Source organism: Oreochromis aureus, linkage group 1 (genome assembly GCF_013358895.1).
Source record: "Oreochromis aureus strain Israel breed Guangdong linkage group 1, ZZ_aureus, whole genome shotgun sequence".
In the NCBI taxonomy this organism is placed as follows: Eukaryota; Metazoa; Chordata; class Actinopteri; order Cichliformes; family Cichlidae; genus Oreochromis; species Oreochromis aureus.
Window position 1 is genome coordinate 23,432,073 of NC_052942.1, and position 16,564 is coordinate 23,448,636.

Here is a 16,564-nt window from a genome sequence, read left to right on the forward strand (position 1 = left end):
CAATTTTGCACACAAATAAAGAAACTTTTTTTGGCTTAACTTGAGCAGTATTCAGTAAGTGTAATTTTAGGTTCTCTTCAGATGAATAGATACAGAATAGATGCAGAACACACAAACATGATTTGTTGACTACATAACATATGTTTAGTAGAATAAAAGAGATGCTCTCTCAAATGAGCTCTGTTGAGCGCAGCTGCAATTTAACATTGTTTTATGTGCAAGGTGCCAGGATGTCTTACAGACCAGATTCTATGCAGAGCTTCACAGAGTTTTACAATTTGGCCTTCTCAGTGAGAAATGCCTCCAGCGTGTCCTGCTGAGAGGGTACACGGAAAACCAGTTTTGATAAGAATTGTCCGTGTGCTGCAGCAAAGCTTGTGAACAGGCAGAAATGCAATTCTTTTGCTCCTTTTTCTTCTGTTCTTTGTCTTTTTGGTGCTACTAGTTATGCTTTTTGTTGCGAATGAGATTTTCTGTGGCTTTTCTTTTTTTTAAAAAAAAAGCTTTTGTCTGTTTGAGAGAGACGCTTTGCTGAAAAACATACGTATCTTCTTTTTTTTTATATATGTATGATGTGGATACTTGGTGTTGAGGGTTAATACTCTGGGATTTTGTTTGTTGATGTTGATAAACTGCACTGAAATGTAAGTGATGTAAACAGAATCCATAATGTTATAGATTCATTACTACTGTCTGACTTAATGCATTGTCTTTTATATTGTGCCTTCAAATTGTCTGGGTTTTTTTTCCCCCCTTCTTTTTTTTTCTGATTCTCACCCTGCTTAATTTGAATATTTTACTACATTTGCAAAGGTGGAAATGTATAATTTCTTTCAAATTACTTGAACTGCATTAATAAAATTGAATATACCAAATTGTTTTCCCTGTTTGTCCAGTGTTAAAGGTAGCGCCGTGGATTTCTGGTACTTTAAAAAAGAAAAGTTTTACAATTTAATTTGATGTTATGTTATTCGACCCACAAATGGTTCAAAGTGATGATTGGTGAGAGGATTCAAGTGTCGCGCCTGATTTCGAAGAAGATTCAACTGCTTTCAAGTTTTCCGCTGTAACAGCCTGCCCTCTGCAGTCATCACCTGGTAATCACTTGCCTTTCTTAACCCTGCAGTGTATCATATCTGATACATGAGATTTTGACAGATTTTTTTTTTTTCAAGCAATTATGATGCAAATCAAAATAATAGATCCAAAACAGGCGTCAATAGAGGGTTCAATAAACATCAATTTTCAGTTAGAATTTAGTTAGATTAGTTCCTGTTTCAGGCTTTAAAGGGTTTAGCGTTTTAACTTACAGTTGAACCTGTCAGTTGTGTTTTCATTCAACCAAAATATCTGCACATTTTTGACCTGGAAAAATGTGTTAGTCCATAGATGGATACGAATGGACCTTTGTGCAGGTGTAGAAAAAAATAAACCCACCTAATGACATGATAGAAAAGAACAGAGTATATTTATTCAGCACTCTTTCCAGCAATTATGGTTTTCTGAGTTACTCCCTGAATGTACACAACTTAACTTCAAGGAGGGAGAATTTTATCGCATTAGTTGTTGTTCTCAAGGGCCATTCATCTGATATCTTCAGAGAATGACCCACACAAGTCTATAAGTTGTCCTTTCTTCTGGGCCTTTTTGGTCTCTCTTCCTTACAGCGTACAAACACTATGTCTTCAGACGCTTCCATTTGTCCCTCGTTTGTCATGGAACAGAAAGATGTCCTGGAAAACAGAGACGATGTCGTTAACACGGTGCGATTAAACAGAAAGAGCGAGTGCAGGAGTAAAGATTAACCAGTCTGTGTATGGGAAACAACCCACTAGATGGCATCAGCAGTCTGTAATGGTCTCGAGTGTTTCTTTGTATCATTTTAGCATCTTTATCTTACAATATGAAGCACCTTGAGCCAACTGTTGCTGTGATTTGGCACTATTTCATTAAAACTGAACTGAATTAATATAATTCAGTATCAGTAATATTACTCGTCTTAGCACTACTGTACAACTTAAGACACCTGTACTTGACTTTCTTTCCTGTTTATCCCATTTTCGGCTCTATTATATATCACGTGATGCGAAAAACTACAGGGTCAACAGAACGCAGGTCGTCTGTGATGCCACCAACGCAAGCTAAAACTTTACAATGCAAAGAGAAAAAAAACATATAAACACCATTCAAAATACGGCAGCTTTCTCTGGGTCAAAGCTCATTTGAATGTGTACAGAGTGGGAATGGGAACATATTTTGGAAATCATGGACACTGTGTCCTCCAATAGATGCAACAGTAAAAGGACTGGTACTTACATTGCACTCTCTTACTCTATTTGAGCACTCAAAGTACTTTCTAGCCACAAGCCTTAATCACCATTTTCTATGCCTAATTGCTTTTATAGCGATTTAACCTAACACATAGATGCAGCTCAGGGCTCAGTATCTTGCCCAGGGAAACACTGACACGCAGACTAAAACCACTGACCTTCCAATTAGTAGACAACCTGCTCTACCTCCTGAGCCACAGCTGCAACGTCTTAATCCATGAAGGCCCCATTAATGCTGAATGACACATATATTCAGATAGAGCCATTCAGATGTCTCTTTCAGAGAAGGGCTTGTTGCATGCTAAAAAACAATCACTGAAAAACATTTCACCTTTAAAAGTACAGTTAATGTTCTTCTTAGTTTTTGTCACGGCTTTTGTTGATATATATATGTACATATAGATAGATAGATAGATGAAAAGCTGTATAATTATTTGTACTCTCCATTATTTAAGCCCTTAGTGTAGGGGTGTCAAACATGAGGCTGGGGGGGCAGAATTGGCACAGCTAAGACTCCAAATCGGCCTGCTGGATTTCTTTAGAAAATATGAAGGAGGGTATAAATGTTATATATTTATAAGTTTTACAGCTTGTTGATAATGACTTCCCCCATTCATTCTACAACAAAGTAGTTAAGTAATAGATAAACAATTAAAAACAGAACAATTCCTGTTTTTTTACTGTCTACTAAAGAAACTTTGGTTAAAACAAGAAAATTTTCAGCAATCAAGAAAAACTTTCAGTTTTATAAATGTGGGACAGTCAGAGCAGTGAGCTGACTGTCATGTGTCATGTAGAAAAACTGACAAGTGCTGTTGAAACTGCACTTTAAAAAAAATTATATTAAGATATGTCACAGATTAAATGTGCAGTTAGACATTTTTAACAGTGCAGTTTCACTCGTTTAGCCCATTTAAGATGAAAGTAGGTTGTATGAGGCCCTCCATGTAAAAGGAGTTTGAGATCCCTGCCCAAATGCCAAGTGTATCATATTTGATACACACAAATATGTCAAATTCTGGCAATTATTTCACAGTTTAGGTTTTGAAGGGTTGAGCTGTGACCAAACATGTTGTACTTGTGAAATCTGGAATTTATCTTTGCATCCAGCTCGTAAGAAACACGTGTACCTCTTCTGTGTTTCGCCTGCTTTGACGCTGACTTTGCCCACATTCAGGAGTCTTTTTCTCGCCCAAGTTCTCCAAGGAATGATGGTCTGCACCTTGTCCCACACATTTTCCCACAGAGGAGATGCCTCCCAGCGCATATTGAGCAACATCAGTTCCCCCAAGTCTCTGTCCAGGGTGATCAGGAAGGTGAAGGTTTTGTTACCTGAAATCTTTTCATTGCTGGTGGAGATTTTTAAAACAGAAATCGAGAGAGACAAAGTTAGACGAGAGTTAATCACCCTGCAAAAGGCTGTTGTGGCGGCTCAGACTAGAGCGGGACAACAGATGAGATTTCCTCTGCTAGCACTGTTTAGCCTGAGACGCTTTGATACACAGAATATGAAGGATAACACAGTTGTCAGGGAATAATGTCTTGTTTAAATTATTCATCCCATCATCCCCATTTATAGTTCTCTTTCATGCAAAGGCTTCAGTTGTTTCCATGTGTGTCAGCTCTCCTTAACTTGCTTTGTAGAGCTGAGAGCCCAGCTGCATATTGCATGTGTCATAGAGTGCTCATATGTGTTCTGATTTAAGCCCGATGGGGGGTGGGTGGTGGTGGTGGTGGTACAGTACTCACAAGGTGATGTCCACAGCTCCACTCTCTTCTTTTGTTCCTGTGAGGGAGACCGTAAGAGAGGGCTCAACCTTCTCCGTCTGATTCACGAACTGGATCCTGAACTGGTAATGATACACTGAAGAGTGACAGCCAGAAACAGAAGAAGAGGACACAGTTACAGAGAAACCCCCCGACTCAGTTTTCAGTTTTTCTTGTTAGCTTTATATTTTATCAGTCTAACATATAGGATAATAAAACATTGAAAAAGGAACAGATTTTGTGTAGATAATGGCTGATTTTGTTTTCCTACCAGTCAAATAAAAGACTGGATTCGTTTACTGGTGGATCTGGACTGTCTAAACAAATTTAGATGTAAGTTTGTATTCTGTAGTGTGAAAAATTGGTAAAAACTGGTCTGTAATTTGTTGATTTAGACAAAGAAAATTTTTTTATGAAGCCAAAGTGGCCCGGATCTTTCACTTTTAACTACTAAAATCTAATTTGTTTATCCTAGGCTTATGGAGCTAATGGAGTTCAATCAAGACAGAAAACCGGGAAAATGAGGCCATCAAAGTGCAAAATTTCAAAATCCTACACATAGCTACAATAAAGGATAACACCATGTCTGATATTTATGTTTTCATGTCTGCCAATTCCACTAAAAGACCAAAACATTGTGGTTTCCAACCCAGTTGATGGCACCAATCTAAAAGCCATCCTTTCCTACTAAAGATCTAAATTACAAATAAAATTACTGTGGTTTGTAATTTTGAAAAGAAGCTAAAATATTTACCATATATAGGATGGACTCAAACTACATTTCAGTGTCTGTGTTTATGAAAATAGCACAAAATTTCACCTGTTCTCTGACATTTTAATGGATTCTCAAAAAAAAATTAAGCTGTAAAAAGTCTTGGTCTTGTCATAGGTTTATTTGAATAACAAATAGCAACTAGAAATCTTCTTGGGATGAGATTTTATGCCATGATGACAGATGCACCGAATCCCTTCAAATCTACTGCCACTCCACTTGAACTTAAATAAAATTTGGCCTCTTTATTTTTGTGTAATCTTGCCGTCAAACAGATTTATTTTGCCTTAATAACACGCGCAAAAGCTATTTATATATATTAAGTCTGTCAGTGTCTGTAATGGGAGTATTTAATGGGAGATATAAGTGTATCCTGTTGGCCCATTATGACTTTTACCCGCCTGTTAGGTCAAAATGGCAAACCATACGTTTGTAAGGCATCCGAGACCGTGTTTTCAGGTAGAGCCTCTTGCTGGTGCCCGTGCGGACTTTCTTGATATCATAGCCGAGCGTGTTGCAGCGATTCTTCCGGCAGTCCAGACAGACGCCCTTGTCAAAGGCGCTGTTGTCGCTGCACCTGTAGGCCATGCTCTGCTTGTCTTTATTGAGCAGAGAGTCGATGAAGAGATGGACGGAGCGCTCATGGGCACATTTCACTGTTTGCTCAAAGCCTAAAAGAAGAAATAAAAATGTGGTGAAAATTTTAAACCTGCTTCTTCAAAACAACTTTGATCTGACTTTCAACGGATTGTGGAGCAGCTAAATCACGAAGCCTGACCATTATTTGTGGATCGAGTTCATTATCACCAAATCGTGGCATCTATCAGCTCTTGCTTCTGTCACATCTCCTATAAGTGACTCATTATGTCTGACACGGCTCTGCTCTGAAGGCCGTTTCTCTGAGCAGCAGCTTGTAGCCTGGAGGCAGCTCAGCTCAGACGGATGGAGAGAGAAAAAGCACGGCACATGTTGCTAATTAACTCCTGAGGATGACAGATGCTTTAATGTGGTTCTCGCTGTCATATTGTGAGGATGTGTTTAGGATTGAGAGGCAGCATAAATCCCACAGCCACTTCTGTTAGACTGCATGAAATTAAATACATCTGCCTAAACACAGAAGAAGAAACTGTCAACAAGCAGAAGAGGAATCGGCATCCTAGACGTGGCTTCTAAACCAGTGTTCTGAGGTGGCAAGGCCAATTAAGAAAAAAAATGTTATGATAGAGCGTGCAAAGAAGGAAACCAGAAAGCCTTTAAGCAGAAGGCCATGCTGCTCTGATCGGAGTTTGGATTTAAACCAGAAGAACCAGAAACCTGAATGCCTTTTCAGGCAGGGAATGGATGCCTACTTTACACAGACTCAATGCAGACATTAAATAAATAAACACATATAATAGCTTTGGTACTCTTGATAAATATCCATAAATATGGTCTGGATTTGTAAAAGACTGTTTGTTCATTAAAAAGTTTATAATATTTAAATTTCATTACAATGTTTAAAGTGGCCACTTCATTAGATACATCTGGCTAGGGTTGGGTGCAGGGGCGTAATTTCCAGGGGGGTTAGGGGGGTTATGACCCCCCAATAATCAGACCCAGCCAATATACACCCCCCCCCCCCCAATAAAATTATGAATTATCTTGCATAAATAGGCTGTTGATTTTCTTTACTCATTTCAGTTATTACCAGCAAAATAGTTGCATGTTTAGTCATCTGGGAATTTACCCAGATTTATTTATTTATTTAGACACAGATCTTGACCCCCCCAATGTTCAGCACAAAGTTACGCCGATGGTTGGGTGCCCCATTCAGAGCTGCTTTAATTCTTTGTAGAACAGATTCAACAAGGGGCTGGAAACATTTCACCAAAAGCAGCAGTTTGAACCGTGAATTCAAGGCAGAATCGATCCATGCTGTTTATCATCTGAATGTCAGAGCAGAAATTGAGACTCATCAGAGCAGGCAGCTTGTTGCCAGTCTTCAGTGGCAAACAGACAGCAGGATGTTCTGTTGTTCTATCTCACACTTATCGACCATGTAAAACTATGCAGCCTCTAAGAGGCATCACAGAGCTGCTGATTTCATGCTGCCCAGAAATACTATACTATAAAAAAAACATGGCTACTTCTGGTGGTCACAATTTTTAATGTGCTGTTACGTATTTATCTTACCAAGGATCCCGTACTGGGATATGTGCTCGTAAATGTTTTGCAGGTCACACCCTGGTTGGAAATCTCCTCCATTCGGGTAAAAGTCATAATGGGCCACAGCTTGCTTAATTCCCACACTGAGGCCCATACGCTCGTGGGTGAAAGTGTGGATGGCATCCACAAATTCAGCATCATCAGGAGACAGTCTGTCCGTGGGAGACATGCCTTCAAACAGCGGACCAGCTGGATCAAGCCCTGAACAGACATGATACAGACAAGCGTCAGGTGGTTTTAGAATATTAAATGAATAAATTGCTATTTATTAAATTTAGCTATGAAAGGACTTAAAACCTCACCAGTAATTCTTCCAATCTTCTCCTGACCTGTCAGAAAGCTCCCAGCAAATCCAGAGATGTGAGCGCCGAGGCTGTAGCCAATCAAATGAGCATTTCTAAGTGGGTACTTGTAGTGCTCCTGTAGGTGATTAAAGACATGCATGATTGCTGAAATGTATAGATGTGACTATGGTATAAAAATGTATCACCTTTCAGTCCACTGACATCATAAAGATCAGTGGAGAAGTTTATTCTCACCTGAAGCGTCTGCAGCAGGTGAGCTATGTCTTTTCCAACAGTGCGGGTTTTCTGTACTGCGACTGGATAGTGCTGCTGAGCCAGCGACAGCCAGTCTGTAAGCACCACATTTGCATCTATCAGGTTTGTCCTCACAGCCGTGGCTAACCTCATCACCCAGCTCTCCATCATGCCATCCACCTTCACAACAGCAAAACTGAGCGTTAAAAAAACAGCTTCTTACTTTTAAAGTGTTAATATGTGCTGTGCACAGTACAATCCTGTGCATAGTAACAGTTCATTTCAGCAAAAATGAGAGAAAGTGCAGTGACTGTTACTTAATATATTGGCATAGTCTTTGTGTTTATGGAGGGGTTTTTTCTTTCTTATTTTTCTTTTTGAATTCTTAGTATATGGGATTGGGGTTTCGGTTTGGTTCTCATTTGTTGAGCTGGTGTTTGTTGGTTTTTATGGAGTCTTAATTCTCATGGTATTTTTGAATTCTGGTTCTTATTTTTATGCACTTGTCACAAGTTTCTTTTTTAGTGATTTGTAGTTCTTGTGAAGTTAGTGAGTTCTGTTTTGTGTTTTGCTTCCGTTTGTTATTCTTCGCCAGTATTCCCCAGTCTGTGTCCCCTCTGTCTCGTTCATGTCCTCATGTCTTCACATGTGTCATCCTTCACTGTCTCTTATGCTTCTCCAGTTCCAGCTGTCTTTAGTCTGAAGCTTAATTTTTCTTTGTTTTTCCTGTGTCTTTAAAATGTTGCCCCATTGAATGAGTTCATTCTTGTACCATATTTGTTTTTCATGTTTCACTGTCTCCTTGTTTCAGTAAAGGTGATTGTTGTTCATTTTGTGTGTCTGTTTTCATTTGTATATCACTTGTGATTTTGCATATCAGTGTTTTATCGTTGTCACCTGTGTTGATTACGTTCACCTGTGTCTTGTTCCCCATGCGTCTCTAATTTCCAGCTAATCCTCAGTGTCTGTAGTCTCCTGTCCTTCCTTTGTCAGACTGATTGCCTGGCATCTGGACCCTATTCTCAGACTATGCAAGTCTGTTTCTGCCACTGAAAAAAACAATTTTTTTGCCATCCATAAGTCAAAATTTTAGGTTATTTTCCGAGAAAAATATCTTTAAAATGAAAAACAAACTTGAAATTTTGCTTTTATAACATACTCTGCAGACATGAATGTGAAATATACACTATATGGTTTCTATAAAATCAGGCTACCTCATGCGGGGAGGCATAACAAACTACAGGGCGACTAAGAGAGTGCATCCTCAGCCAAGGCCTGCTTCCTGTTTTGCAGTTTTAGAATAGGTGACCTGGATGTGCACCAAAATGAAACAGCTTCCTTTTATCTGCCCATCCTCCACCTCTCCTGCAACATTCATGTACTTCAGCTTGGTGTTGAAATCTCGCTGACAGATAAATATGATACAGATTGTTTTTACCTTGTGAATGGGAATTACCGCAAGGAGGTTTTATGTATTTTGACAGGTGTTCTTACGTCTGTTTGTGGACAAATATTTTCACTGTGATAGAAACAGCTTTATAGTTGTGTAACTGAGATCAAAATGTCCCATACTCCAAAGAGAAAAGGGCACTCAAAGTTCAGTGGGGTCAAGAGAGTCATGGCACTAGCACCCCACCCCTTCTACTTTTTAATGTACGTTTCTCTGTGTTAGCCCTGCAAGAGGCTGGCGACCTATTCAAGATGTACCCCTCCTCTCGCCCTTTGACCACTGGGATAGCCCCCCCCCCAACAACTCTGAACTAGATAAGCAAAAAAAAAAAATGGTTGAATGATGGATAATGTACGTATAAATCTCTACTGAAGCTTTAGTAATCTTGAGTTGTGACGGGTGTGGTCTGGGAACTAACTGCTATCGTGGCTGACATGATCCGATCCAAAATTTAATTACATTTCAGTGCAGATCCACATGTCTACCTCATGGTGTGTTTTTTCAACATGTTTCAGCCTTTTGAAGATGTTTCCCTCCCTGTAGTCAAGATCCATGTTTAGTATCCAGTGGCTTAAGTCAGCGAAGCGTAAAGAGAGAAAAGGGAGTTGACCTTACCGACCACCCATGAGTGATGATGATGAGGGGATTACTGCTGTTGAAGCCACAGGAGGTGAGAGTGTGCAGCTGCAGAGGGTCCAGCGTGCAGGTGTCCTCACCTCCTAAAAACAGCCTAAAGATTGAACTGCTGACATGTGGCTCTTTCTCCCTCAGGACACCCCTCTGCTCTGTCTCCACTCCACCTCAGAAATCAAATAATGGATGGATTGTCTGTTAGAAACGAATACTTTACAGAACACATTGAAACAATGGTTATGCTTACAGAATAATTACAAATAATGAATGGAAATTTGTCAATTTGAGAACACAGAGTGGGTTTTGATGCATTAATGCAAGTATTTGAGTGAGTAAACGTGGAGAAATCAGGACAGTCAGTTCCTGCTGAGGTTCCATTGGACTGTAGACTGACTAACACCCAATCAGAAGCCCTTTGCTGTGAGTCCAGGTCATACAGACCTCGCTGGCATCTGTTCACAGACATCACTTCACAACAAGTCTCATCGGATGAATCTCTGCCAGACTCTTCTATCATTTGTTACGTAAACTCCTCCTCCCTCAACATGTTTAAAACCACAGCCAATAATGCCAAAAACCAAGGCGCCTGTAAACACCCAGCGATGCAGCTGCCTTCATGCAAGTTCTGGTTCCTGATGTGAAGCCCAAATCGTCTTAGCAACGAAAGTAAAAGAACATCCAGCCATCATTTATCATCATTTGCTTTGGTGTGTCTCTTCAGTGACTGTTTATCGACACGAACAGTTAAAACAGTCTGACTCATTAGTAACAGAACACAAACAAACCCTAACCCAGAAATTTGTACAAGAACTGTGTTTACTTTGCAAATCAGTCATGGTATCTATCACAGCGCATAATTTAAAAAAACATATTTCTAAATGGGCCATGAAGTCTGTCATAAGCCCACATTTAAAGACGCAGTAAAAACACCGGCACTGAAGACTGAGATGGAGAAAATGATGGCAAACCTAAAGGAATATGATTTATTACGTTTTATTTATATAGCGCCAAATCACAACAACAGTTACCTCAAGTAGCTTTGTATTGTGAGGTAAACACCCCACAATACTACAAGGAAATCTGATCCGAGTTAAAATCTCCACTAACTTTTCCTTTTTGTGCACGTTTCAATGATTTCGTTGTAGGACTTTTCAAAAAATTATAACAATCATCAATAAGGTGTGAACGCATCCTTTTAGCTTTTAAATAGTTGAGATTTTGTAGAAAAAAGGCTGGGTTTTAAGATGTTAAATATTTTATTTAAAAAAGGATCTAAAAGTTCAAAACAAGAAGCTCAACTTAACAAGATCTGACAGCTTTTTCAGTTTTTAAGCCTCTATCTGGATGAACCCAGATATCCACATGGTGGAGAAAAGGCTAACACCTTTGTCCAAAATCTCCCATAGGTGTTAAAAAAACATGATTCACATTTTTATATTCATCAAATTATTTGGTGACCTGTTTTTCCCCCAGACACCGGGGGCACTGGCAATTTTGAAAGGACCGATTACATTAAACATGTTTTATCACAGGATAAAAGTGAAAGCTTAGAACGGCTTTACACCGATTTGAAGTGACTCTTCACTGTAAGGGAACAAGGGGAACCAAGTCATGCCAGGAAAACACACACACACACACACACACACACACACACACACACACACACACACACACACACACACACACACACTGTTCGTGTTTCTCCTCTTGTTTGTTGCTCATCTGTGGAATCTTAATGTAATTTTTAAATGTCATTGTTCATATGAACTAGTAAAAATAAACATACAGCCTGAAGCAGCTGGACTGAAACTTGGTTTAAATTTCACTTTACAAGACATAAATTTACTTTCAGCTGCCTCCTGATTTACACAGGGTAGCCATGACAGGTAGCTCCACATGTTTAATTTATCTGTGTTTCTATGTCGGCCCCCTCTGCGATCCATTTGTGTCTCCTCCTGGGACCAAATCGGGGATCTTTTGCTTGTTAGGCAAATACTACTCTGTGTAGCCAAATCTTTATAACTATCTACTGTGAGGCTAAATAAACAGTAAAGATTGTTTTAAAGATTGTCTTTAGAAAGAGATACTTTGGGAAATAATGTGTATACTTCTGCAGAGTGCACATTGGCTAATTTCTGTGTGAGTCTCATTGCAAACACTTTACTCAGCATGAATTCACAGCATGAACTATAGTTAAATTTAGTGCTTGTTAAAGTTTTTGATAGCATCTATCAATCTGTGCATAAATCACAGAAGCGAAGGCAAGGCATGATATTTCACTTACCTGCTCTGATTCCTTTGATTTTCTTTCCCTCACTGAGGTGATAGATTAAAAGTAAACACCACAAGACTTTGACCACAAACATGCCGTCAGCTTGGTAGGTCCTTTTGGCCACGCTTAGAAAATCTTCAGCGCGTGCTGTGGATTTTAAAGGTGAGAGCCTTTTGTCTGCAGATGTAGGAGCTGTTTTTAAGGAAGCCTCATTTCTGTCCTGAGGATTGAAATCAGATCATTTTACCCTACGCTAAAGAGAAAGAGAGGGGACACCAGGAGCAATGGTTCATGGATAAGGGGGATTTATTCTTATCCTGATTGGCTGGGGGCTGGATCGTGTACATTGAGCACATTGTGAAAGAGCAGAGGTATGATAGGCAGGGGATGTGGTACGATGTGCTGGGAGTGACTAATAGGTAGAAGTGACCTTGGATCCTCCATCGAGACCCTTTCCAGGTACCAGGGTAGAGGTACAGAATATGTACTTTTTATGTAGCTTTTATAGAACTATGTGTTATTGGCTAAAGACATGACATGGATTAGATGTGGACTATTACTGCATTGCTTAAACCTATGTTTAAACAGTTGACGAAGAGCACTCTGTGTACCCAGGGCACACAGTGGATCAATACTGCACACAAAATTTTCTTAATGTCACCCAGAGTGGGTAAAAAATAAAACCCCAGGCACTTGTTTTCATAGTAATAGTAATTTAGTAATATTGGGTATTATAAAAATAGTATAGCGTCTAAATCATATTTTCTTCAGTTTTAATCTACTGTTTTCGCTTTGTTTCTTTTAATGCGTACACAGTTTTCACTTCTGATTTCTGTTTATAATCTGTTTTTTTTTTATAAAGAAGTGTATTTGTATTTTGTTTGTCTTTTGTATTAAAAACTCTATGTAATATCTCTTTCAAGATAAATTTTAACATTTGCTTGATTCAGTACTTTTATATTAACAATCATATTATTGTGTGTGCAGTCGTAGTGGCATCAGGCTTATATTTTGGTGTCTTTGTATCTATTGTCTATCTGTCTGATATTAATAAAAAAAAAAGTTTAGTTTTGGGCTTCCTCATTGCTTTGAGGAAAAATAAGCAAATAAATAAATTTTGTTTTATTTATATGGCACAAATCAGAACAACAGTAGCCTCAACGTATATTATATTGTAAGGTAAGGTGTTTGCTATATTAACCTTACTATTAAACACTCTCTATACCTGTTCTGAACAGCAGCTATATTTAAAGCTGAGGTTTGTTTAATATATGATGTCACCTGACACACTTTCAGACAGCAAACTTGACGACCCTGCTCTTTGCCAAGGATTGTGTACATCCATGCCTTCTGCACACAGTTTTAGCAGGCAAGCACTGCCTTTGTGATGGTACTTTACATATTTACATCCAGATGAGGGAAACATGGTGACAGCATAAAGACTGATGGGGAATCAAAACTGCCATAAACACTTAATCTAGATCACAGAATGCAGCGAGCTCGGGTAGTGTGATCCTCTATGATGTAAAGTCAAAGAGAGGCTGCTTTCTGAGGAAAAACTCCAAAACCACTGATAAGAAAACACTTTCTTCATGAAGCTATTTAAGCTTCACATCCTGTCTTCACGGATTCATTTTAAATGCTGCTTATCAGTTTACTACACTGATACAGTGACATGTGTTAAAGAAGAAAAGGTCTCACACATTACAAATAAATACATTAAAATGTGATTTCAAACAGCTCTAACATAGAAGTGTTAGAAAAATAAACAATGAAATATAATTTCACTAATGAACAGTTGAATACATACAGTTAACAGTGCAGCGTTTAATGGACCAGTTCATGCACGGTGCACAGACAAACATCAGAGATTATGTCATCATTATTTCCTGTTTCACAACACAAAACAAACAACTTTTGAGTGCTTTTATATCACTAAACCACTGCGTTGCTGTAAAATGACACTTAGCACAGTAATAATGTAAGATCGGCTATTTTCTTCAACTGACAGCAAATCTCAGCATCCACACATTAGTTATATGCTTCCTGTTTTCTGACAGCAGTGCCTTCTCTGAGTGATCCAATCTTCAAGGCTGTGTTTAAGGTTCTATTATCCAGAAATCCTAGATATGATCAGTCCTTATATGTCATGGCCTGGGTGAGTGGCTGTGTGTGTTTTTTCATGTTTTGGGCACAGTTCCACCCCTGGGCGGAGTTCTCATCAACGCACCTGGTGTGCTCACCTGATGGCGATTCTGGGATTAAGATCAGCGTTCTCAATTCTCCTTTGCCAGTTTGTCTGCTAACCTTGCGTACAGACTGCTCAAGTGCTCTGCGCTTTGTTGCTTTTTGTGACTCACCTTGTTTTCCTTGTGCTCCTGGTATCTCATCGGACTCATCATACTGACCGCTTGCAGTTTTGCTTTTTACTCATCTGAACGCTGGCCTCACTGGAGAGTCTGCTCACTGGCTGCGCTCTCGGACTTGCTCAACTCACCTGCCTGCCCTGCTGTCACCATCGCCAAACATCTCAGGTTGTACCTTCAGTGTAACTCAGCTATCCCCTCCCGGGGCACTCTCCACCTCTCTGCGAAGTAAGCCTCATTGGATAAGATAGCTTTTTATTTCTTTCAGATATTTTTTTTTTTCCTTTATTTATTTCAGATAGTCCCCAGCCAAGTGTCTACTTTGGAACTTGAGAGCTATTGGTGGTCAAAGTTGTGTTGGAGGAGTAGTGACACAATATGGACTGATCATAAGAATTTGTTTTAGCACCGTACCGCTAAAAGAGTAAATGCTCGCCAAGCCCGGTGTTCTTTGTTTTTTGCTCGTTTTAACTTTTCCATTTCTTATGACCCAGAATCACGAAACATCAAACCAGATACTCCTTCTCTCCAGTTTGCTCCTAACTCTGATCACTCTGAGGTTTCTACAATTCTTTTATTTACATGCACGATTGGGTTTGTGACCTGGGATATACCATCCGTCGGGCGCTGGAGATGAACCTGATCTGGTAACCGGTCCAGCAAACTGGCATTATGTTCCTGCCACAGATGGTTCTGCAGTTCTGCATTGGATTCATTAAGCTAAGTTCTCATGTCATCCTGGGAGAGTAGGACTGTGTTCATGAATGAATGAATGCCCTTATTTGTTGCTTGCAGTTGCCTGCATTGAAAATTGGACATTGCCGACCGTACATACAATACACAAACATCACATTGGGGAGACACATCAGACTAGGTGGCATTAAAAAAAACAATGAAACGTATAACACAAAAGGGCAGTCGAGGAGGAAAAAACCCTGCTCATACTGGTCCTCAATAGGGAATCAGTATGAGAAGAAAATAAACTCCACAGCACAGATGTCTCCACACCTTTAAACGCTGAAACACAAGACAAGCAACAGTGGGAAATATGCCAATGTGCACAGCTGCATCTGCAAAGCTGAGCCGCCATCTACATCTGATGGGAGGCGTTGGATTCGGGGAAGGGGAGGGTGAGTGCGTATCAGTGTCAGTGTACGTGTGTGCGTGCGTGCGAGAATGTGTGTCCTGTGTTCAGCCTGAGAAGGTGTCCTTTTGCCCAATTAGACAAAAATCAACAGTCCGCAGCCTACTCAGGTGGCCTTGAGGGATCGGGCGAGAGTAGGTGGGTTCTCGTTATCAGTGTCGGGGAAGAATTGTTTTTTGTTCTCGTTGGCGTCGACCTACAAGCGTTGTCAGCCTCTGTCTTCAAGCATCCGGCTGGCGCCGTTGTGAGGGGCCACGACGGTCACCATCACTGGTCACCAGGTGTATCAATTTCCCGTTTAAGAGCCGTAAGCTTCTCCAAGATCTTTCCCATATTGCATTCAATACGAACAGTCTGAGTACTCGCAGCTCTTCCCAGACCTTCGATCATAGGAGCAAGCCTTGTGGGGTTTTTTTAACAGCTGTAACTTTCTTCAATTTCCGATAAGCCAGGGCCAAGCCAGCTCAGATAAGCAAGAACCCTGTTATTACGGTTGGGAATAGGTAGATGTCTTCGATGTCCTCAATAGAGAGTCCTGCTAGGCACACGACACGCCACTTCTGCTACCCGTCCATCGTATATCCAGCAGGGAACGTCCCTCCAGGACACTCTGGCTCTCTTGAACCCAGGCTTATCATCGAGAATGGTGTCAATTGCATTAAGGGACTGTTGATCAAATCCATGGTTCTTCTTTAAGTTTTAGAGAACAAGAATGAGAATGTGAGGCTCTCTCAGGGTTGGAGTCAGATGAGACTAGACAAGGACATAGAAGCTAAGCAGGGAAGATAAGGGAAGGAGAGGGTGAAAGATGCGTCTGGCTCCTCCAAGTCATGCAATATTTTTTGTGGGACACGCCAGAAACGGATGTCAAAGAATATGTGGCTGCTTGCACTGTTTGCCCCCACAGTAAGCCTTCTACCAAACGACTGGGCGGGCTGTTACAACCCCTATCTACTCCCCACAAGCCGTGGTCACACATTGCCTTAGTCTTTGTAACTGGATTGCTATTTGTCTTCTGGAAAAACTTATCTTAACTATCATTTACAGGTTCTTTAGAGATGCACACTTCATTGTGATGGACAAACT

At 40.1% G+C, this 16,564-nt stretch overlaps 1 protein-coding gene across 2 annotated transcripts; it reads right to left on the reverse strand.

Annotated features, from left to right (window-relative positions):
* Nucleotides 1-1,441: 1,441 nt before the first annotated feature.
* On the reverse strand, nucleotides 1,442-12,262 carry lipca (lipase, hepatic a). Of its 2 annotated transcripts, none has more exons than XM_031758093.2 (9): nucleotides 11,981-12,262; nucleotides 9,679-9,863; nucleotides 7,614-7,793; nucleotides 7,377-7,494; nucleotides 7,042-7,275; nucleotides 5,298-5,540; nucleotides 4,080-4,194; nucleotides 3,461-3,679; nucleotides 1,442-1,733 (listed from the first exon to the last, which is right to left on the reverse strand). In XM_031758093.2, the coding sequence occupies exons 1-9, from the start codon at nucleotides 12,060-12,062 to the stop codon at nucleotides 1,619-1,621; spliced, it is 1,491 nt and encodes a 496-aa protein (XP_031613953.1). In that variant the 5' UTR covers nucleotides 12,063-12,262; the 3' UTR covers nucleotides 1,442-1,618. The 2 variants fall into 2 exon arrangements, with proteins under 2 accessions (XP_031613953.1, XP_031613954.1); XM_031758094.2 differs by lacking the exon at nucleotides 11,981-12,262 and adding an exon at nucleotides 8,530-8,662 and having other exon boundaries at nucleotides 9,679-9,808.
* Between the last annotated feature and the right edge of the window lie 4,302 nt (nucleotides 12,263-16,564).